Below are 24,687 nucleotides of genomic sequence, written 5' to 3'. Positions count from 1 at the left end.
CCGGCACTCTTCTTGCTGGGCAATAGCAATATGGTAAAGAATAAACAGAAAAATAATGTTGTAGGCCGTCCAGCCATGGGAATTAAAATGTCCGCGCCCTGTTATGAAAAGATTGTCCATTCAAAAGAGAACAATTTAAAAAACTCGTATAGCCTAGTTAGACGGCGACGTTAATCTGGAGTACCGGTGCAGTTAATTCTGATTAAAATTTTAATTAGCTGCCCTGATACGAAAAAATAATTTCATATTTATTTAAAAAAATCTTAAATTACAATTTCTCAAAAAATTATATTAATATAATTTCGAACGTGTTAGTGCCAACTAGCCTGCCTAGTCTAGTCTTTCTTGTTCTGCTCTTTAAAAGTTTAATTATTTTTCATTCACATTAGATATTAACTGTCATTTTTCGTCAATGTTGCCATCAAAAATTCCCCTAATCGTCTTAAATTATACGAATTAAGTTTAGTTGTCAATCCGCATTAGTTGCACTTAACTCCCGAGATAACTCCGAATTGAGTAGTTAATCCAGATTAACGCTACCGTCTGTCTAAGCTATTAAGGATCTTTTTAGTACTGAAAAAACTGTCAGTTTGTGGAAGGTGTACGCTTAAGAGAGATGTCGGTTAGGCGTAAGTACACTGTACATTGTTTATTTTCTTTCTTATTGTGCAAAACTGGATTGATTTTAATAGATTTTCTCATGTTCATGAAGTACATATTTATTTATTTTAAATATAAGATACATATGTATACAACATTTATTAGACCAAAATCTCTTTTTAAAGAAAATACCGTAATTGTTTACATTGCATCTATGGACAATTTTAAATTTATCTAAGCTATAATAATACATATTACAAACACAAAACAAAAAGCATTAAGAAAAAATGTAAGAGAGCATCGAGCTTTACAAAAAATACTATTTCATGTATATTGGGTTCATATTACAATAATTTTCTTTTCATAATTTCGAAAATAAATCGTTATTATGGCATAGCAATGCTTCACCTTCATCTGAACTGCGGAAAGTTTCATTACAATCCGTTGAAACGAATAAAGCTTACAATTCAATTGGCTTTCAAAATTGTTACACTTTCGATTATACATTTAAAGAAAGAGTTTGTATAGCTATAAAGTAAAGCATATTTATGTTCATGAATTCATATATTTTTCAACTTGAATTGCAATATTTGCTGCATTGCTTTTTTTATTTCTTATGAATCTATAACCATTGCAGTTTATTGTCATTTTGTTAATTGTTAGGCGCACGTAGAAGTCTGTTTTGTTTGTGAATAGATACTTTTGTAATGCGAACAAATGTAGGAGAATTTAGGAGTTACCCATAAATCAACTTTAACAAAGGAATAATTGGATTATCTTAACACAGATATTTATTAAAAAACATACGTTAGCAATTTATACAAATTTGATATTCTATTGCTCCATGAATCAAATCACTTTGTAGGCAGCGTTTTCTATTCTTTGACATACATCTTTAATGCAATTCTACGCCTATTCTTCTATTCATTAATGGCCAAATTTGTTTGCATTATATTTTTAAGCATGTCTCAAGATTTGTTTATGTTCTTGAATTGGCATGGTTTTGTTGTACTTTTATTAGTTGGAGCACATGCATGTTTGTGTCTGGTTTATATATTATATTTTGTTTATTGTATATATGTATGTAAATAATTGATTTTACTACAACAATCTCAAAGTATGCATAAGTCATCGTTACTCAAACTTGAACGAGTATTTTAGTACATGGAGTTTACACGGACAAAGCTCAATAAAATGCAATTCCATAACATTTATAATACATACGGTACAGTTATTTGTGAATGTATTTCAGTTTCATGATATTATTTATTTTAAAATGCCAACTTCAGTTAATTTCTCTTATCAGTGCTAAATTTACAAACATCTTTTGACCTCAATTGCGGTGTGCATAGTACAACTAAATTAATTTGCAAGTTTAACTTGCGTGCGTTTAATCCTTCGTTTTAATGCCTAACATTGCTTCGGCGACGCCTAGGAAGTAAACCATCTGTGCAATGCCGAAGAGCGGTGCAATCACAATCATACGACAAAGGCCGCCCTTGAAAAATGCAGTTGGACCTTCGTACTTGAATGTTTTACTGTACAAAAAAAGTAATCAATTAATTAAATATCAAATAATAATACATATTTGTATGACTCGTTAGCCACTCACCTAATACAATCCACGATACCCTTGAACTCCTTCTCGCCATCTGCTTTCTTAATCGCCTGCAAACGCGTCTTTACCACATCCAATGGATTCACAAAGAGTGCAGCAAAAGAGCCAGCCGCCAAGCCGGACAGGAAGGAGCACCTACATTTATGGTAATTAAGCAGATCTCTGTTAAGTATATATTACTTTAAAAGTCTTAAGACTAATCCGTATACCCACCAGAATACTGCCTCTCCGGAACCGTCATTTCTGCGCGGGCCAAGCGCATTCAATGTGGCAAATAGTGGGAAGTATACAATCGAAAAAGTTACATCGCGCGCTCCAGTCGCACCAATACCCTTGTACAGACCGAAAATACCTTTTTCTTTAAGTAACTGTGAGGCTAGCTTGGTTGCCGATACTTTTTCCACTGTTTTGCCGGATAATTTGGCTTGTGCAGCAATACGACCCGCATCCTGCATTTGAATCTTCAACAACTCCATAGGAGTGGTAACAATAATTTGGAATGCACCTGCTAATCCACCAGCCAACATTTGGCTGGTCATCGGCAGTTGTCCATCTTTGGTGGTCAACTTGTGACGGAAGTAATCGTTGGCAGTCAATTTGATAGCCTTCTCAGGAGTAATAAGTAGAATGTTTACACCCGAGCCGCGATACATGCCGAAGTAACCTTCAGCTCGGTACGTCTTGCGGAAGCAATCGAACCTTGAGTGTTAGGTAAAAATATAGGTTATGTTTTTGTTTAATAATACGACAGTATTTTCCCCACTTACATGTTTTTATACATCTTCTCGCCATTTGGGCCAACTTGTTGATTTTGCAAACGGGTTTTGACCAAATCAAGCGGGAAAACGCAAGAGACACCGATAATTCCGGCAATACCACCATTTATGATTTTCGGCAGCAAACTGTTGATAGAAATTTATGCTTTTGATTAATAATGGCAACAAAATTTATTGATTATGAGCAATTAAGTAAACTAAATACAAATAAAATATATCGCAAGCAGCTACAACTGACGTATGCGCTTGTGCGTCGCATAATTGGCAGGTGATAGCAACCCTCCGAGTGCATTGCTGATATGAACAATCTTCTAATAAAAAGCCAACCGGCTATTCTAAAGCGATATAAAACAGTTTGGGTGTCAATTTTGGGCAAATTGCATGAAAAACACGGCCTTCACAGGCGGAATGATATTTTCGCCACATACTGCTTAAGGGAACAGATACCTGTCAAATTTCGAAAAAAAATTGTTTGTTAATATAATCCTTTAAGAATATGTCAAGAAATTTTTAGAACGTAAATTTAAGTATTTCTTATATTATAGATCGTTAACCGTGACGACTCTATTCTTTGCGTTCGAGCGCTGGGAGAGGTATAGTTACGTTGTATTCACACTTTAGACGCGTTTTTCTCAAAACTATATTTTTCGAATTAACGTACACGATAACTCAAAAAATTATCGACCGATATCCCTGAAATTTTGCACATATCTTTTTAATGATATTACTTTTCATGTGAATTTACAATTTCGAAAATTTTTCGAAAAAATATTTTTTTCGAAGCAAAAATAGTAAGAAAATTCGCACCAAAATTCATTTTTTTTTTTTTTGAAGCATTTTATTCCGCGAATTCTTTTTTCATTTGTTTTTAATTCAATAGAAATTATGACATTATTAACAACAAAATTTTTGGTTTTTTGTTTTCAGGTCACTGACGCCGATGCTACAATGCCCGCCGATTGAGAAGCCCCGCTGCGACTTCCCTGGAAGAATTGAGTGTACATCCGCCATTTTAAATGATTAAATAAAAAAAAAATTTATATTATTTTCATGTATAAATAAACTGTATGCCAAATTTGAAAAAATATATTGATTTCTTTATTTTAAATAATTTTAATGAAAATCAGGGAAAATATGGCCATTTACAGGTATCTGCCGAGCTGTCGCCACTTTTCCCGTTTTCTATCAGAATTATTTTATTGTTATATACATGATTCAATTATTGCAGGTTTGCTCACTAGTGACATTCGATTTTTGACACTCCCTTACAAAAGGGTGTATTTAAGAAGGTGAATAAAGTTGAACAAATTAAATCCTTTTTGGTAAAAAATGGTAGCAAAAAAGTATTTTCTTACTTAAATGGAAACAAACTGCGAACGGTTCAAAAAATTATTTTTAATTAATATTTGAAAATAAATAATTGTACAAATAGAAGTTATTAGCGAAAATTGCCAAGTCTAATATTAAAAGAAGAAATTATCTCACTTAATCCAAGATTTTATTTTGTGAATTAGTTACTAAATTGAAAACCGATCGCTGGTACTGTGCTTTGCTAAGCCTCCTCTAGACACTTCATCCATCCATGGTAAGGTGGGCTCATTGGAAACAAGTTCCGCCAATCCCAACTTTTTTATAATGAGGTATGCAATGTTATCGGTCACGTCGGGACTATCCAATTATTATCACTGTGGTAACTCTTTGGGAAATGCTTGAATTCCGTCTAACCACATCCGTCTCACCACATCATACGAAATAAAGCTTTGTAAATTCTCCACTTATCGATCTCGGATTGCGTCAGTAACTCTATCATATCCTGACTTAAGAGGCATGTATTTCATGTCGTACTATCATAGTCCTGAACATTCCGATGAAAACTCTTTAGCGAGTTGTTGCTCGTAAGCAGACCATTTTGAAAATGAAATGTGTTTACTACAAATTTTACTTTTCCTTCACTTTTACTTAAAATTTCTAGAGTTAGCAACCCAGTGTCTTCCTAAGGGAACCGATTTGTCAAGAGAGAACGAGAAAGCTGCTTACTGCTGCTTACTGAACTTAATAATTGAATAATGGTTATATAGAACAACAATAATTTAGTAATTTATTTCATTTTATTATTATTTTTTTTTTTGTAATATCTATTTAGACGTCAATTTGCCATCTTGAAGAACCTTAAAATTACTTGTTCGGTTCTTTATAAATATCTATGTTCCTGTCCATTTGTTACATCTTCGCAATCACAAGCAAATAACAATTTTTACTGCAATGTACAAACAAATATGTGTTCTCATTTATTTTCAATTTGCACAATCTGTTTTGGTCTCGATGCCCATATTGTTTTTGTTTTCGCGAAATAACTGATATTTTAGAGACAAGCCTGAACTTATTGATTGGCACAATAAGTGCTTTAAACGAAAAGTTATTTTATTTGTTACAAATACAAACACTCTAATTAAAAAATAAACAACTAGAATCAAAGTCAATTTATTAATAAAGTGTTAACTATAAAATACTAATTGATGAAAATGGTTGTGCTAATGTTATTTGAAAAGCAACGTTTTGGTTGTCGGACGATCGCTTAGAGACGTCAGTTTAAAATTTTGTGTTTGAAAAACTGTTTTGACTGAGTAAATAAAAAAATGATTTTGAGTGATGGAAATCTTTATTTTTGTATTGTATTTTGTTTGTATACTCCAGCTATCTAGTTCACAAGTGTCAAATATGATTGACGTACGACGCGATTTACACAAACTATAAATCTTCCGATAGCGTAATTATTTTTGCGCCACCTTGTATTTATATAGGTATTTAATTTCTCGACAGACAGCGTTCGTATTGTATTGTATATACATATGTATGTATACATAGACAGTTATTGCCTTCCGGTGAAGCCACGCGCCAATAAATCAATTTCTGGAGATTTAGTTGTTTGCCGTTGTGACAAAATGGTAAAGTTTTTTCCCCCATCTGGACCCATTATATATTTTTTATTTTTACGTAAAATGCCTGACTACCATTCGGAGAACGTAGCTTTGAATCGCCGTGAAGCACCAAAATGAAGGAAAAGTTTTTTCTAATAGCGGTCGCACCTCGGCAGGCAATGACAAACCTCCGAGTGTATATCTGCCATGAAAAAGCTCGTCATAAAAAGTATCTGCCGTTCGGAGAAGTTGAAAGGATGTGGTTTGCTCTTGCGTCTTGCGTACTATAGCCCAATCAACACTAATATCTGTTTTTCTAGGCCTTGGATTTCTTGCAATTTTTTATTTAAGCAAGATGGGTCTTCTTTAACTAAACTGAACGTACTTTATACCATTAATTCGAGAACAAAGCCTTATTTTCGCTTTTTCGTCATGCAGTTTTTTATCATGCCGCATTTTTACAAAATATAAATCTCTTTAGAATTACTTAGAATAAGTCGAGCTTCAAAACGCACTACAGAACTAAAAATATGCATTTATGTGTCCTCTCGAAATCGGTATTACCGACGCAATTAGTTCAATTACAACTAAAACCGGTAATTTGTTTGCATAAATATAAATTTCATTACTGAAACAAATATAAGCATTCACAATTTTCCAATTTAACAAAACAAAAAATAAATTAAAAAGGAATGTTATTATATTTTAAAATTTGTGCTATTTACGTGCCCACAGTCCACATTGACCACACATCAAACACTCATCTACTTAGCAACATTCAACTATTGTTATTTTTATGCATTCTCCTACATATGTATGTACCTATGTATATGTTTAGATTAATAACTCAATAAAAGCCTGCGTTTAAAGTACTCGTTCATTATCATCAATTTCAATAATTGCATTCGAAAAACAACCATTTATTCTTTTTTAAAGAAAATTTAATTTTGTTCTACTACCTCTAGTTGTGTCTACAGATTATGCTTAGACCTACAAACACAATGCAATGATTACAAATAGTAAAATCAAATAATGCAATAGCCTTATGTACACAGACATTTACTGGCTTAAGATTTACAAAAATAAATTTTCGCACATTTTGTGTGCATATGATTTTCGAGATACGAAGAACAAACAAATATTCATTAATAACAAGCAAAGAAAATTAATAAGCTATATAACAACATTTTATTTTATAAATTTAGCTCAAATAAATTGTTTCTGGCGACTGCCACTGCGAGCTATAACCGAATATACATACACTTGTGTTCACAATAATTGCATTGCGACATATTGCCAAGTTTTTACTATTATTTACTTTTTTTTTAATTTTTATTTTTTTATAAAAATATGTATATAACTTAAAGTTTCAAACTTTATACGAAATTTGAAAAAAATTTTACGTATTTTCCTCAAAATTTCAAACTTTTTAATCAGAATTTTCAGAGGTAGCATAAAAGTCTAGGCCGATCCATTCGTAGGGAAACATCAAGACGTACACCACAAATTAGTGCAGAGGCTCAACTATGCATCCGTTAAATGCACTAATTATGTTTACCCCAACTCTCTTTCTACATGGTCTTTTTTTACGCGATTTTGTAATAACGCGGTTCACTAACGAATTTTTTTACACGAATTTTTCGTTCTTGCACGAACCTCAAAACAAAAAATGTTTTTCTAAACAAAACATACGAGTAATTCCTAAAAGGATGGCTTATTGAGTAAAAATTGTTTGTGTAAGAGCAATAAGTAATACATTTTAGAACTCACCTACATTTTAGAACTAACCGAGTCCAACTGTGCATTAAAATCTCAACGTAATATTTAGGTCTAGCTGGATAAAAAGTATTGTGTTTTTAAATAACTTCTTAACTAAATAAACAAACAAAATGAATTTGAGTGGAGAAAATATTTATTTTGACCTAATTATTTCTTAGTATTATCATTTACTGACAAAACTATTCAAAAAGCAAATCAGCTGTTCACTAATCCGCGTAACAACCATGTGTCACACTACAATTCTAATCAGTATTAACTGCACCGGTAATTTCGATTAACGCCGCTGTCTATCTAGGCTATTACTAACTTCGAAATCTAAAAAGTTTTCCTTGAGCAAATGGGCTTTTGGGATGCCCTTTAGAATTTTGTTGCAGTTGGAAGTCCATTTTCGCAATGGATAATTTCATCTCTGGCTGTTATTGCAGAATCGATGCTATGACCCCCGGCAAGAACGTCGTCAACATACATGCATTTTCGAAGTATGTTTGATGCTGTTGGAAAGGAGTTTTCAACATCATCAGCTAATTGAAGTAATGTCCTTATTGCAAGATAAGGAGCACAATTTATGCCGTATTTAATTCGTATAAACTAATTAGGTCTTTCGGGCAAGTGCGAAAAACTATTCGCTGATATTTAGTATGTGTATTGCTTACCATTATCTGACGGTACATCTTCTCGATATCGCTATTGAAGACATACTTATATAATCGCCAGCGGAGGATCAGGACAGTCATATCTGCTTGCAATACCGGACCTGGATGAAGGACGTCGTTGAGGCTCATTCCATTGGCAGTCGGATATGAGGCGTTAAATACCACGCGCACTTTGGTGGAGGTGCTCTCTTCCTTCATGACGGCATGATGAGGTAAAAAATAATGGTCAGTTGCATCTGCAGGTATGTTGGTTGTAATTTTGTCCATATGACCTAGCATTTCATATTCTGCCACTACTCTAGTATATTCCTTTTGCAGGTACGGATTTTTCACGAGACGCGTCTCATTCCGGAAGAATTGAGAGCAGGCGCTCTTGAGTGATGGTCCCAGCTTGATGCTTGATGAAAAATCTTGTTTGAAGGGTAAGGTAACGACATTCTTTCCATCTTGGTTGCGCTTCGTAGTGGTCCGATATCACTCCTCGCAATACACGTCATCTTCAGTCTGCCCTTCTTTTCTTGGGATGTCTTCCAATTCCCAAAAGGCAGCTAGTTGTTTGTCCAGTGTGACTTCGCTGAAAAAAGAAACAATCTTGTTTGGTGGACTGACTGTTTCGGTTAGACCAGTTAGTATCCACCCGAATACAGTCTCTTGGGAAGAAGTGTACTTAGTACATTTTTCTTCAAGCCGCTTAAAATAATTTGGGGATAAATGTCTCCGCCAAGGACAAGGTCCACTGGTTCATTGACGAAAAACCTCTTATCCGCCAAAGTGAGATCTGGAAATGCTTGCCTTGTCATTGCGCTTACTAGGCAAGTTGGCAGATTTCCAGTTGGTTGCGGCAAAACTAGCGCAATTGTGCCTATTTTTACAAAAGGGTCGATAGGCGACCGCAGTTGTATTGAGCACGCTTGTCTTACCTGCGCAGATATTGAATTGTTGATGCCCGAGACTTGGGCATGCAAGCGTTTAGATGGCAGGTTGATTCTACGTTTGAGTCGTTCAGTGATGAACGAACACTCAGAACCAGAATCGATCAGAGCTCGTGCTGCAAAATTTTCGTTATTGTCCGTATTGGAATAGCACGATTTAAAATTATGTATTCTGCTATCCCTTGGCCTATTGGAATCGAGTCGTTTTAGGGCCTCCTTGGATGTTGAGGGCAGGTCATCAGCGGGATCTCTGGTTTCCTTAAGAGCTGCTGCTTTTGGTTGAACTGCTGGAATGTGAAGGAGCGTGTTGTGTCTTGAGTGACACGTGCTGCAATTATACGAGCTCGTACATCTTGACACCGTATGTCCTGACGATAAGCAGTTTAAGCAACAGTTGTTGCTCTTGACGCATGCGATTCTATCGGTGACCGTTAACTTGCGGAACTTTGGGCAACTTTGCAATTTGTGATCATCATTTACACATAATTTGCACATATGTTTGGCGACACTTACTTGAAAGTTACTCATCCTTTTTGGTGTAGTTTCCATGAACTGTTGTAAACTTTGCGCCTTGGGCGCTTTATAGGCTTTAAGTGTCAAGTGTCTGAAATCTGTTGGAAAGAAATTTGTCCATGTCAGTCCACTTTGAAATGTCAGATTTATTCTCTATCGTTTGTTCCCAAAGCGATAGAGTACTTTCTGGCAATTTCGTGGAGCATAAGTATGTTATAATTGCATCCCAGTTTGAAATGCCAATCTGGTGATTCTGTAGGGATGAGATGCAATTATTGATATCTCTCTGCAGTTTTTTAATCGAACTGCCACATTCAGTTTCGATTGCCTGCAGGTTAAAAAGGATTTTTAGCTGCGTATTCACCAGAATCCGTTTATTCTCGTATCTCTCGCAAAGATTTCTCCACGCCGTAGAAAAACCGTCATTAGTGAGCGGGCACTTCCTCACGATGTCTCTGGCTTCACCCTGCGTTTTCTGGTTGAGGTGAAACAGCTTTTCGACCGGGGTAAGGCGCTTATTTAAAATGTAAATAGCCGTGAACATATCGCGGAATGTTGGCCAAGATACGTAGTCGCCTTTGAATACCTCTGTATCACACGGCGGAAGGTGAATATTGTGTTCTCGCACTGATAATTCTTCGCCTTCCCGGTCTGCCTTTTCCAGCCTCGCAGAGAGGTCAGCCATCGTCGACATGCCGCGCAAATATGTGTGGTAACACATTTTGTTCTTTTTCTTTGTCGCGGCAAGATCCTTAGGAGAAAGAGTTTCTGTTGAGAGCAAGTTGTCGTAAGCTGCTTTGGCCTTTTCCCACATTGCTTTCAACTCCCCTTTTGGACCCGTAGTGAAAATTTTGAATGTTCACTTGACGGAGTGCCATTAAAGTCGGCTTCGAACTCCGTCACTGCGTCGACTATACGAATATAAGTATCCATATTGTAAGTATGGGATACGAAACTTACGCGGTGTTAAGAAAATGCTCCTTCGCGAAATGGAAACGAATTTGCAACGAGTCCCAAGCCCAAAATGCACCACCGAGATTAAATTAACCAATATATATTATATATCTATATATATATTTATTAGCAAAAAAAATAATATATTTACATTTATATATATGAGTTTCGCCACCCAAACAATAATCTGTGGTATGTATATTACATACATATATACCCTAGTAAAAAGTGCGCTGGGATCGATTTTATGTTACTGCGGCGTTGTTTGTGTAGTTGTGTACTCAACTTCACAGCGGGAATGTACAAGTAAAATGAACGGAATAAGAAAAATTGAAAAATTCCCTACAACGCGCTTTTAGTTAGTTTAGCTTGAAAATACCTCCCGCGCACTTATAATTTGTATTGTCTGTTTGCGGACAGACGGAGAACTCTTTTTTTTTTTTCACCAAACAAAAATAAAAAAATGTCTATTGCATACATCCACGTACCGCTTTAAAAAATAAATCATGTGGTACGTAGATTAGATTTTGCCAAAAAACATCTTGATTGGCCTATTTAAAAGTGGAGAAACATTTTGTGGACGAATGAGTCAAAAATTGTTTTGTGCGGTGGAAATGGCTCTCGACAGTTTGTAAGACGCCCACCAAATATGGAACATCGTCCGCGATATACTGCAAAGACGTTGAAGCATGGAGGATCCAGTATTATGGTATGGGGATGTTTTTCATATCATGGTGTGGGACCAATATATTGGATAAAAACTAACCAATATGAGTACGTAAAAATAATGAAGGATGTTATGCTCCCATTCGTCGAAGAAGAAATGCCACTCAAATGGGTACTGCAGCAAGATAACGAACCAAAGCATACAAGTAAGTTGGCAAAGTTGTGGTTTCAAGACAATGCAATTGAGGTCATGGAGTGGCCAGCTCAATCTCCTGACCTCAATCCCATAGAAAACCTTTGGACAGATCTTAAAAAAGCTGTGTGGGATGCAAAACCAAAAAATAACAGTGATTTATGAGATGTAGTACTCCGCGCATGGCAATTAATACCACAGGAGAGATGTCAACATCTTGTAGACTCTATGAGAAACTGATGTGTAGCAGTGATTAAAAATAACGGTCATATTTAATAATTTTACTAACTTACTACTATTTTGCTGCTCGCGGTAATTTGCATGAAAACACATCTTACGTGAAATTATTTCTGTTATAGCTTATATATGAACAATTTTTTCCCCGTACACGTACTCATGAATTTGTCCTTTAGTTTTGCAATAAAATTAATACAAATATTACTTTGATTTACTTGTAATTTCAAGAAATATTAGCCGTAGGTTCGCACTACTATTTCAGTGCTCGCAGCTGCATCTATCGTGTAAAAAGAGAATTGGGTGTATAACCGCTACGAATATCTCTTAGTTGTTTTATTGATCTGTGAACTGAACGAAATGGAAATTTCAAATCTATATTTTCTTCCTCCGACATTTCCACGTCTTTGAAAATATATTTCAAAATGATTTGCCTCAAAATATCATTACAGTCTCAAAACCAATAGAGTAGAGGGAGTCTTCAGACTCAATAGTAGAATTGCACCTTTGTTTAAAACTTTAAAGTAAAATCAAAACATTTTTCTTCAATGTTTTCAAACTATTTTATTTCTCTTTATATGTAGTTTGGGTAGTTAATACGGCATCCGAGAAGGTATGAAACTACCTGCTAAAGTAATTTTATCATCCTATAGGCGTGGAAAATTTTGTTTTAAAAAATGTCATCAAATTATTTGCATATGTATGGACACTCGATAAATTCATATGCACATATATAATATAATATGTACATGGAATGGGTTATGTATGTATATGTGTATTATATTCCAACATGTTTATAAATTTTTATAATGAACACAACCTTGGCTGGTGTCATTTTTTGCAAATAAAATAACAGGCTTCAAAAGCAGACAAATATTGCTGCATACATACATACACACATACGTATTTGTGTATAAACAAAAATATGTTTGCTCTCTTTAAATTAATTTCAGCACATTATCCGTTGGCGAGTTGACAAGAACTTGAATTTTAATCATTTGTGTAAATATGTCCGTATATATGTACATACAAAAGTAGGCGTGTTCTTTATGTATATTATGTTTTTATCTGTATGGATTGATGCTCACAAATTTGGCCCCCAAAGATAGGCGACTAATACAAATAACGGGGAGCTTTCATGCCCAAAAGTAAAATACGCTACATTTTAACAGTGACGATCAAAATAAAAGCAGCGCAACATATTGAAAAGTTTTAACTATGTATTTTTCATTCCTTTTTTCTTATATAAAATATACATATGTATGTGGTTCAAGTTGAACAAAATTTTAAAAAATTCTACAACTTTCTAATCAGAGTTTTCAGAAGAAGTTGTTGTTGTTGTTTTAACAGCATAGTTAGCCCTGTCAATGTAAGTATATCATCGGTCGTCTTCGTCTAGCTCATCTAAGGGTAGGCCCAGGAAACATGCTGTTTCGACAGGTTGGGTCCAGAGGGAGAGGGGGGTTAGATGAGTCGGTTTGAGGGAGCATGTGAAGAGGTGGTTAGTGTCGTGCGGGGTACCTTCACATGCCGGACATGTGTTTGGTATGTCGGGGTCAATCCTGGATAAGTAGGAGTTTAACCTGCTACAATATCCAGAACGTAATTGTGCCAATGTTACACGGGTCTCACGGGGAAGCTGGAGCTCTTCATCTGCGATAGGTGGTGGTTGGACTCCGATTACGGCATTCACGGGACGGGAGTTCATGAAGGTGGTAACGGTCTCCCAGTGAATGTCGTTTATTGACTGTCTAAATACTGTCCGGTCCAGTAGGTTTCGGTCAGTTTTGTCCTGGAGTTCGTCAGCATAGTCAAGGAGGTGTCTCCTGACGTGCCTGGGAGGCGGCTCAGGCTCAAGCAGGTGTATGCAGGGGTGAAACCTACGGTAACACCCCAGCAGGAACTGCTTGCTGAGCAATTTGTTGTGCTCCGCAACTGGGAACATTTGTGCCTCGTTGTGTAGATGTTGGATGGGTGACATCAGGAGGCACCCGGTCGCTGTCCGAATGGCGGTATTTTGACATGTCTGAAGCTTTGTCCACTGCGAATCAATAGTTCCAGGCGACCAGACAGGCGCAGCATAGTTTAGAACCGGCCGGCCAATTACCTTAAATGTCGAAAACAACAGTTCTTTGTCTTTGCCCCAAGTGCTGCCGGCCAGCGATTTGAGGACCTTGTTGCGATTTTGGACTTTTGTGGCAATTGCGGTTGTATGCGCAGAGAAAGAGAGCAAGCTGTCAAAGGTTACACCCAAAATTTTGGGGTTATTTACAGTCGGAATTGGTGTGTCGTCGACTTTTACCTTAAGGGACAGCTTGACCTCCTTTGTCCAGGTGGTGAAAAGGGTCGCCGTGGACTTGGTGGGGGAAAGTTGGAGATTCCTCGCAGTGAAAAAGCGAGAAAGGTCGGTGAGGTAGTTGTACACTTTGGAACACAGGCCATCGATGTCATTGCCCGACGCCATTATCGCGCAATCGTCAGCGTATGAGATCAGGGAAACTCCCGCTGGTGGTTGGGGGAGCTTCGAGATGTAGAAGTTAAAAAGCAAGGGTGAAAGGACACCACCCTGCGGTACGCCTTGCTTAATCTTTCTCTGCTTTGATATTTGATCTCGAAGAAGTCAAGTTATGCAGTTTTGTGGCCCTTCCAATTTTAATACAATATTGTGCAAGTTTATACATAAATGTATATATAGGTATGATTGGCTCATACATGTTTTATTTGTGCTTTGACGAGCTCCCTCTCCAATTGGTGGTTTGCGGCTAGAAGTTGTTTAGAAATTAAAAACGGTCGCCCCTGGACAGGCAATAGCAAATCCCCGAGTGTATTTCTGCCATGAAAAAGCTCCTCATTACAACCATTTGCAGTTCGGATTTGGCTTACAATTTTAGGTCCCTCCATTTGTGGAAAAACATGAAGACGCACACCACAAACAGGAGGAGGAGCTCGGCCAAACATCTAACAAAAGTATACGCGCCAATTATTTATATTTTTTTTAATATTATATCAAAATTTAATAGTTCTGGTTGGTTGAGGTGCTGCCTGAGTGACACGCCCCACACTCAATTAACACAAAAGGTGCCATTTTGATACACCACTAGCAAAACCACTGTCGTTATTTAGTCAAACCATCTTGATTTGGCTATAAATCTCGCTCTGTCATTGAGAATTTCCCCAGCATTCACAGATAGTGGAAGACTGTCTCCCTAGAATCCCACCCCATTTTCCTAACATGGTCTCCGATAGGCCAATGGCCGGTTATTGTAGACGTAATTCTAAAGATGTCTGTTCTTGGCTTTCGCAACAGCTCATCAATTCTCGACTTCTTGTAGTCTGGCCACGTTTCCTTCCCTATTTTGTAGTTTTCGGTGTTGGTGCATCTGTCAACAGCCTGCTTCTGGAATTGCAAAAAGATCTCCCATTTGTAAACGCTTCGGGGGCGGCCCACATCTATCACTTCGGATACACCAGAGGAAGCCCCCGTCTTGACAGCTCATCAGCTTTCTCAAATGAGAGTGATGTCTGTCATGCATTTAATTCTTCTTTGCATTGCCTGACAATTTTTGAGTTGGTTGTTGGTAACTTTATAACTAAGATGTCTGCATATATATATATATAATTGGTGCGTACACCCTTTTTGGGTGTTTGGCCGAGCTCCTCCTCCTATTTGAGGTGTGCGTCTTGATGTTGTTCCACAAATGGAGGAAGATGTCTGCATAACTATCCGTAAAAATACGTGCTACTGATAGTTGTTGTGGATGATTCCTGATTACCTTGCAAGCTTTCCTTATCCCGAGAACCTCTGCTGTAAAGAGACAAGCAGTGCATCTGCTAGACATGATTTCATAACTCCGTATTTAACTGTCTAACATTGTACTGTTTGTTCAATGCAGGCCAACATACTAATAATCCATATGTCAAAATCACTCTCACTCTGGCAGTGTACATCTAGAGCGCGAGTTTAGGTTTTAAATTCCAATTTCTGCTAATAACTCTTTTGCACGTATAATAAGCTACATACGCTTTTTCTACCCGCTTTTGTACATTGGGCCTCCAGTTCAGTTTCAGATCTAGCACTACTCCTAGATATGTCGCAGTGCCTGAAAACGGAATTTCAACCCCATTGATTGACGGTAGTCTAAACTGCGGTATCTTGATTTTATTTGTAAACAGCATTAACTGACTTTTGCTTGGGTTAACCCTAAGACCACTGTTTGTAATCCATTTACTTAGCTTTCCCAGAGCTCTTTCTAACATTTCACTAAAAGTGGAAGTAAATAGTCCCGTTGTTAAGATCACGACGTCATCTGCGTAAGCGACTACTTTGCCCTTCATATAAGCGTGCTGCCCTTTTGAAAGTAGCTCCCAACTTGCTAAAGATCTAATGTGTATATCTAAGATTCTTTCTAGTGTTTTAAGAAGGAAGGAGGTGCAACTAATCGGTCGGAAGTCCTTTGCTACCTCATGTTTTTTCTTACCCACCTTGGGTATGAATACTACTTTTATTCTTCTCCAGCTCTTTGGAATATAAGTTAGACGAAGACATGCTTTGAAGCTGCTTAGGAGCCAGATATCCGTATGCTTCTGAACCTTTTGAAGCATAATTGGCATGATGCCTTTAATGGATCTAAAATGTTGATGAAAACTTGTTGAATTTCTTAAAATTGTGTACTAAGTTTGAAACTCTGAGTTATATGATTTCGTTTCTGCCACGTTTCGCTGTTACTCAATCTGATAAACAATTATGGACAAATCAATAAAGAAATTCTATTGTAAAGCAAAAAACAGTACATAGTACATAGAAAACATGCTATTATTCAACTCATGTTGTTGTTGTTGTAACATAATAAAATAGTGCTGATAATCTTAACGAATGCTGATTGATTGATAACCACTGGCCGGATATAAGATAACGTAGAACCGACTGCCCTGGGAGCGTATCTTTAGTATCGAAACAGAAATGTCTCAACTTCAGCGCTACCTATCAAGTCAATATTGAGATAGAATATTTCTCTTCGTGCATCTATAATATGTATATTTTGAATTTGAGCTAAATTCAATTTTCAGAGGTATCTCGACCAAAGTGCCCCCTATAGGAAATTATTGTGATTTTCATCTAATTGGCTTGAACACTTATCCAGAGGGTTTGCTCCCTCGGCTGGCTACTTTTTCAATTTACCGGTAACAAACATACGCAGAAAAATGGCAAAAACTGTAAATATAAAAGATGAACTATCTTTTTATAAAAAAAAAATAGTTAAGAAATAAATAAAAGCTAAAACTTTTCGGTATATCGCGCTGCTAATATTTTTACCCCCACTGTACATGTATAATACATACACTGCATATAGTAATATATGTAAATTTTAGCACATGCATAGGTATTCCTGCAGAGAAATCCTTAACCAGTTAGACCAAGTTACAGCTCACGTTAAAAAATGTTAGCTAGTTAGCTAGCACCCAAGGCATGCAGAAAAAGCAAAATCCAATTTGACTAAGCAAGGGCTTATATGAACTAAATTCAGTTGGTTATTCAGAACCACACAATATTTCACAAAATTGTATTGAGAGTTCTTCAGAACTTCCCAGATCCAGAAACTGTCTTATAATTGGACATAAGGTATGTTTTTTAATAAGTGAAATTTCTCAAGTACGGTGTGTCAATTAATATAGTTTGTTTGATTCTATCATTAAATTAGTACGACTATCTCCAATTGCAATTTGACATGCTCCGCGCAAAGTATATTAAACTAGCGGATTAAATTGCCCTCTTATATGTATACATACATATGTATATTCAATTCAATGTTTCAATTGTTTGGTACGAAATTGCTAATTTTTTTGTTTTTGTAAGAATTAATTTCAATTTATTGAGTCCAGAACGGTTTCTAATTGATCGTCAAAAAACTTACGCAAATTGCTGCTGCTTTGGCTGTTGTAATGTTTGTTGTGCCATTCTGAAATAGAAATGAGAGTTATACTGCGGGAAATTATACAATATTAAATTTGGTAACATAATCATACTATAATAACATACATATATGCTTTGTTTGTACGTTCATTAAAACGATACTTTTGCTTTCCAAACTAACAAAAAAAGTTAATTTCAAGGTATTGATACTATAAGAACACATTCATGTATCTATCTATGTATGTATATATTATCTTCAACTTTATTAGTATTAATGATACGGTGTTCATTGAGCAATCGGCAGCAGGCTGAAGCATGCAAGCCCCTATGTGCTAAGAATTTGATAAAAAATATTGCATATTTTTCACACTCCTAATTTTATGCAACAACACAAACAGGAGAGGGAGCTCGGCCAAACACCCAAAAAGGGTGTAAGCGACAATTATATATTTATATATGTATAACTCCTCCTCCTATTTGGGGTATGCGTCTTGATGTTGTTCCCCAAATGGAGGGACCTACCGACTCCGAACAGCAGACATTTTTTATGAGGAGCTTTTTCATGGCAGAAATACTCTTGGAGGTTTGCCGTTGCCTGCCGAGGGGTGACCGCTATTAGAAAAAACTTTTTCTTCATTTTGACCTTTCATGTACCTATACATACATACATACATATACATATATAATATGCGAGCATATGCATAACTCGCATTTGTTGAGTTTATTGAAATATGTATACCATTATAAAGATGTGCTCGTGCTAGTAGTACTTCTTTTAACCATAGCTTTACTAGAATCTAAACAACCTAGACTCCGTCGTAGTCATGTCTTATGTCAGACATGTCGACTGCTAGTTCAAAGGAAGTGGCTTCGGACAGTATGGTGACCTCGAAATAAGGGTAAACGTTTTTCTTAGTAGGTGTCGCCTCTTGGCAGACCATAATAAACATTTAAGTAGATTTCTAACGTAAAAAACTTTCTATAAAACTTTAGAATCCTACGTACATTTGAACGAAGGAACATTAAAAATCAACATAAGCGTGTCCAAGTTTTATGCGTCACAGCATTATAGTTATAATTGTATAATGATTGTTTTGTGAAAACACCTCTAATGTGGTTCCACTGTGTCTCCTTTTACACGACCATCGAAATCCAAGGACCCAGGTAATTGGGTTACCTATTTCTTAAATATATATTTTTGTTTTTTTCGCTAAATAATTGCAGCTGCTTGTGGAAGAGTAATAGGTTGATGCTTTCTATTACAAATATATAATATTTATGCGCAGGCACAAATAAAAAAAAACTCAAAATCAGACGGCTTGAATACAAACTGAAATAACTAAAATCCACTTTCTTTATTAACATCCTTATCTTATATATGTACATATGTACATATGTATGTAGGTGTCAATATTTATGAGGTGCATACGTACGCACTTAATATGCCAATCTCTTAGTTATCATTAACAAGTTTAAGCGTTTAAGCTTTAAAACTATAAAAATGTTCGACGATCGAATGAACAATAATACGTCAACCTAATAAGTTGAATGCGTTCAAAAATAATAGCAAATGGTTCATATTTGTACTTAAAGATGTCCAAATTTTTAGCACACAATCGCATAAAATAGTCGGTAAATGGATATGTGCTTACATAAGTTACCGGTATTAACAACGGTCATTGTCATTGAGGCCTGATCTACCTACATTGATTTTTTCAAAATATCTACATGCTGCCTTACTATAATTGCGAATCACTTACATACCGACTGTTGCTGATGTATTAATTCGTAAGTTTTAAGGAGAGTCGTAAATAACACAAACACTGTGCGCCACAAGTACTTTATTTACGCGTGGAATTCTATACCCAATTTTCAGTCTGCTTTTATTATTAACTCTTTCGCGTACATTAGATGCCTTCCCTTGGCAAAAATGCGAAAATTTTCACCTACAGGCAAACAACCGAACGCGTTTGAACTATTTGCAAAACTTTACAGATGTTTCTGCCTGGCCTGGCAGATGATATTTTTGACTTTTTCTTATCAGGCTTTCTAAGGCGAATTCGTAGAAGGTGACTTCGCTAGAGCAACAGCAACATACAAGAATGATAGAATACAAGATTGCGCTTTCGCGACTCACCGCAATATCAGTCTGCGAATAAATAAACAAACAAAAGACAAAAATTAAGCAACATCAAGTGGAAACCACGGGGTACGGAATACTACTTATGGCGCCTTCCGAAAACCCCTAATTTATTTCTCGTGATTTTGATAACCTATTGACGTCAACACTTGAAATAAACAAAACAAGCAAAAGGAAGAGAAATTACTTGTTTGTGAATATTCAGTGCCTTCGGAATTCTCAAACAAACAAAAATAAGAACAATTACTTGTTTGTAAAGACGAAGCATCAGCGCAAGCAATGAAAACAACCAAACACAAGAAATTATACGCACACACATACTTTCTTGCCATGGCGTCTTCCGCATAAAAACGCAAACGAACTGCATTTGGAGGCTTTATATTAATTTGTGCCTTCGCAATTTAGCACACGGTACTTCGTTTTCATTAGTTTGATTAGTTTAAATCTCACAAAACACAATATTACCAAGCCAATCACTGAATTTTCAAAAACATGTAATTTCTCCTGCTTTTGTTTGTTTTGTATTGCGAAGGGAGGTGTCGTTAGAGGAAAGGAGTCGGCTTAAAACTGTATCCATCCATTTTGTGGAACATCATCAAGACGCGTACCACAAATAGGAGGTCCGACAAACACCAAATAAAGGGTATATATATATATATATATGTATATACAAATTATACTACTCAGTTTACTACCTTGACGGGTTTTTTTCCTCATATTAAACTTTCCGTTATTTCGAAATTGTATAAATTGTATGGCAACATTGCTGTTTTCCAATTTCATTTAGAATACCTTTATCTTCTAGGTGGCAGCATATTTATCATTTCATCGTTTCTTATCTTATGGGATACTAAAAGAGAATACCGTAAATATTTTTCAACAATTTTCCAAAATATTAACCAACATTGCTAATTGGAAAGAAGAAAAATCTGCCAGGAACATCAGCAGAAGTATGACTGGCACAAGATTTGCACGAACAGGACGTTGTCGATTTTTCGTGTGCCTGGCTGTGCTGACTTTGATGCTCTGTATGGTGGCAATTTTTCGGAGCTCACAACAGCAATTGGATGAGACACGCGAGCAACGATTGCATTGTGAAAGACAGCAGGAACAACTAAATGAACAACTCCAAAGTAAATAAATATAAATAAGATAATGTTAAAAACAATAAATATATATTCTCATAGATATGGCAGAGCAAAAATACAATCAGCAAAAAACGTTGGAAGAGGAGCGTAACGAACAGATGGAAGCTCGGCATAACCTGGAGCAAAAACTGAAGGAACTGACTATATTACGTACAAATGAGCAAATGGACTTAAGTGTACGTTATGATAAGTTGCAACAGGCGCATAAATTGTTGAAAAGTGAACACAACGAGTTGGTTGTCGAGTGTCAAAAGAGTAAAAAAGATCTATTAGAAAGTACCAATGGTTTGGAGAAAAAATTGCAGTTTGTACGCTCGGAAGCGGACAAAGAAAAAAATGTACTTAATGGCGATATCACTTTGTGGCGAGTAAGAAATAATTTTTTACATATACCTACTTGAGACATTTAGTATTATGTATTTTGAATATAAAAATTATAGGAAAAATATAACGCCATGGTTGTCGCAAAAGAACGACTTGAAGCTTTGCTCGATGCTTCTGGTGCACAGTCTGAACTAAAGAGCAAAATAATCAACTTGGAACGCACAGTCGCTGAATATCAACAGCACTGTGATTACAAAAAAGATGCCAGAAATCAAAACGATATACCCCTGAATATGTCAGATGGAGCTCACAATACGAGTGCACAAACGCGTATTGAAAAGTCCTTTAATGAACAAGTGCGTATGAGTCCTGGGTTATATCACATCGACATTAAGCTAACTAACAAAACTAGAAGCGTTGTTTCTTCGCATGCAAATCAAACTATTTCAGCTACTAACAGCACAAAAATCCCCTCTAAAACCAACGCTGATGGTGATGATCCAAAAGTAAATGTAATTTTAAAAGCTGGTAGTGATATTGTTGCTGGTGGTGTTGGTGTAGATGGTGCTGGTGGCTTTCTACCTTATCTTTCACGTAATAATCGTAGTTTAATACTAAATTCCGTTGAAAATTTTCAGATTTTACCAATCGAGAAAGTAGTGGAAGGCGGTGAGAGTGAGGGCAATGTCATGGCTCAAATACGACAACCACCCGCCAACCACTCAGCTGCCTCGGTTGGTGGCAAGATGATATCGCCATTAAGCCCACCGCGAAAGGCAGCAACAACTGAAGCTTCGAAATCCGAACAACATGTTTTAGAGGCAAATGCGCCAGTGAAACAGACGAATAGCTCATCAACCACTAGTGGTTTGCCACCGTTGCCTGTGCCACCAAATCCGCGCAAATTGCCAGAAAACGTAGCACCCATACCAGCTAATTTTGATGAACTTTTGAAGGAGGATCGTGCTAACCAAAAGGCGGACAATGCGAAGGAAGCCGATGTCGATGCAGCAGAAGAAGTGCAAAAGAACGATAATGATGAGGCGAATAACAATCGATATGCAAACGCAATAAATGATATGGAACCGAAAGCATCACACAAAGAGCCAGTTATTGCAGGCGCCAATGCAGCAAACGAGGACTCCGGGGCGCACGAAATCAAAGACAATGATTTTATGAATGATCAAAATTTTAACTTGCCACCCAACGAAGATAACAATTTCTTCGACGGTGGCGGTAAAAATGAGGGTGTAGTAAACACTGATGAGAAGCCTAAAGGTGATGATAATGACGATGATGAAGGGCTTGCTGGCGCAGTAGATGCAGGTGATATAGCGGTTAAAAACCACAATTTGTTAGATACCAATAACCTAAACAACGAAGTTGCTGGAGATCAAGGAAAGGAATTCCCCGATGAGCTACGCTTGGAAGAAAATAACGAGGAAGATGAAGATGGTGACTTTGTAAAAAAGAATGTAAGAGATATTGTTTAATTTCAATTTTTTTTATTTGCAGAAGATGATTATTCCAATCCAGCAGCGCGTCAACAAGGAGAACAAGCGATTAGAAATTAGACGAAAGCTGAAGCGTTTAAATTAATAGTGCATAAAAATGGCGGCATATGCACTCTCGTGAATAGAATATAAAATATCCATTAGACTTGCACACATTTCATCACCAACTTACTTAGCTATATATATATATATGGATATATATGGATACTATATATATAGTAAACTCTCCCAATACCAAATTGAACTACAAATAGCTTACAAAGCTGATTTGGCAAGGGAGAAATTGTGGAACACGAAAGTAAAAGAAACGATTAAAATATCGTGTATGAAACAAGCCCAATGTTAATGAGGTAATACTACAAAATGTTAGCGTAAACAAAATTACATTGCAATATCTTTAATTGAAAGAAAAATTTGCCAACTGAGCACAGTTGTTGCCGTCATAGCCCACAGGAAGTGTTTTGAACATGCAAACGTTATTACCGCGGTAGAAGTAATATAATATATGTTAATATTATATCCCGCTTCACATTCAAGGGTATTTACAGTCATGTGAAAAATAATAGGTACATTTACGTCAAAGTGGTTCAAGACCCAGCTTAAATTTTTAGACTTTGATCGAGACTGGCACAATTGTTGATCATTTTGCGAAATGAGCTCATTTTAACGTGTGCAAAATAATAGGGACGAGATTATTGAATTATTATACGCTTGAAATATTGAAAAAAAAAACCATATAATATGGCGAAGTCATTAAAATGTGGTGAAATAACAATGCCAATACATTAGCAATATAAATCTAAAATTTTCTTGAAATAAGATTTCTTAAAAATTCTGCAATTTTCACAACATAATTTAGGTTAAACTATTGGAGTATTTATTATTTTTTGTTCATTTGCATTGAATACGATTTTTTATTTATGAAAACACCACTCTAAAATTGTTTACTTTGAACTTATTTTTATGAAATAACGCTATGCGTCGCCGTTATTTTTAACATAACTGTAATTAGTATAAAAATTTGAATTTGATAATAGCATACAGAAAATATACAAACAAGCTAACAACAAATATTTGTATTTGTTTAGCTCTGACCCTACTGCTTAATAATCTTCATTCCTTCATCTACACGAATAAAATTGAAAGGTTGTACATGTGGTGCGCTAAAAAACTATTTCCAACCTGCACACAAACTTGCCTACTCTCGTACTCACTTTTACAGTATTGAACATTATACAGTAGAGGAATCAAAATTTACACATACAACATTTTATTTCGATCTGTCAATTCATTTTTTGTTTGCAATACATTTGAATTGATTGTATTAGTGTATGTTTTTTTTACAACAGAATGTTGTGCATTGAAAAATTTTATGTTCAGCGGCAACGAATATTCATAGAAAAATTACGAAAGTTATAAGTGTTAAGATCTGCTATTTCATTTCCAATATGCATTGATGAATTTTAGAGTTTAACCGCTAACGCACAAGCGTTGAAGATGAACCACGCAGTAGACGTCCAAAAAGTGCAACAACACTTTAATGCTTGTTAATGTGCGTACATTTCGTCGTTACAGACTATTACTATGAAATTGTATGATATGTTCTTACGTATACATTTCAAAGGCAGCCTAAATTCCGCATTTGATGAACAAATATAATATTATATATAATCGTATGCTTAGTTTATAGTTAATTATATGTTTAATCTGTGCTACTTTATTTTTAAGATTGTATTTTCTTATTTTATTTTACCCGTGTAGCAAAAAAGGTTATTAATTCCCAATTCGATATAATTTTTTTAAGTAATTGCCTT

At 36.0% G+C, this 24,687-nt stretch overlaps 2 protein-coding genes across 8 annotated transcripts; one reads left to right on the top strand and one right to left on the bottom strand.

Annotated features, from left to right (window-relative positions):
* Positions 1–1,093: 1,093 nt before the first annotated feature.
* On the bottom strand, positions 1,094–19,756 carry LOC128868528 (mitochondrial glutamate carrier 1-like). 2 transcript variants are annotated; one of them, XM_054110721.1, is made up of 6 exons: positions 19,508–19,756; positions 17,749–17,793; positions 2,986–3,120; positions 2,432–2,917; positions 2,213–2,353; positions 1,094–2,138 (listed from the first exon to the last, which is right to left on the bottom strand). In XM_054110721.1, exons 2-6 carry the CDS (start codon positions 17,790–17,792, stop codon positions 1,991–1,993), a joined length of 954 nt encoding a protein of 317 aa, XP_053966696.1. In that variant the 5' UTR covers position 17,793; positions 19,508–19,756; the 3' UTR covers positions 1,094–1,990. The 2 variants fall into 2 exon arrangements, with proteins under 2 accessions (XP_053966696.1, XP_053966706.1); XM_054110731.1 differs by having other exon boundaries at positions 19,512–19,756.
* On the top strand, positions 11,395–24,012 carry LOC128868504 (putative leucine-rich repeat-containing protein DDB_G0290503). Of its 6 annotated transcripts, none has more exons than XR_008455131.1 (6): positions 11,401–11,615; positions 20,693–21,020; positions 21,075–21,403; positions 21,476–22,814; positions 22,875–23,223; positions 23,282–23,646. XR_008455131.1 is itself a non-coding variant. In XM_054110700.1 (6 exons), the coding sequence occupies exons 1-6, from the start codon at positions 11,538–11,540 to the stop codon at positions 22,931–22,933; spliced, it is 2,001 nt and encodes a 666-aa protein (XP_053966675.1). In that variant the 5' UTR covers positions 11,403–11,537; the 3' UTR covers positions 22,934–24,012. The 6 variants fall into 6 exon arrangements, 5 of the variants coding, with proteins under 5 accessions (XP_053966667.1, XP_053966660.1, XP_053966646.1 ...); XM_054110700.1 differs by having other exon boundaries at positions 11,403–11,615; positions 21,476–21,865; positions 21,998–22,814; positions 22,875–24,012; XM_054110709.1 differs by having other exon boundaries at positions 11,407–11,615; positions 21,476–21,715; positions 21,998–22,814; positions 22,875–24,012.
* Positions 24,013–24,687: the final 675 nt, after the last annotated feature.

This window comes from Anastrepha ludens, chromosome 2, assembly GCF_028408465.1.
Source record: "Anastrepha ludens isolate Willacy chromosome 2, idAnaLude1.1, whole genome shotgun sequence".
In the NCBI taxonomy this organism is placed as follows: domain Eukaryota; kingdom Metazoa; phylum Arthropoda; class Insecta; order Diptera; family Tephritidae; genus Anastrepha; species Anastrepha ludens.
This window is presented reverse-complemented; position numbering and strand designations above follow the sequence as displayed.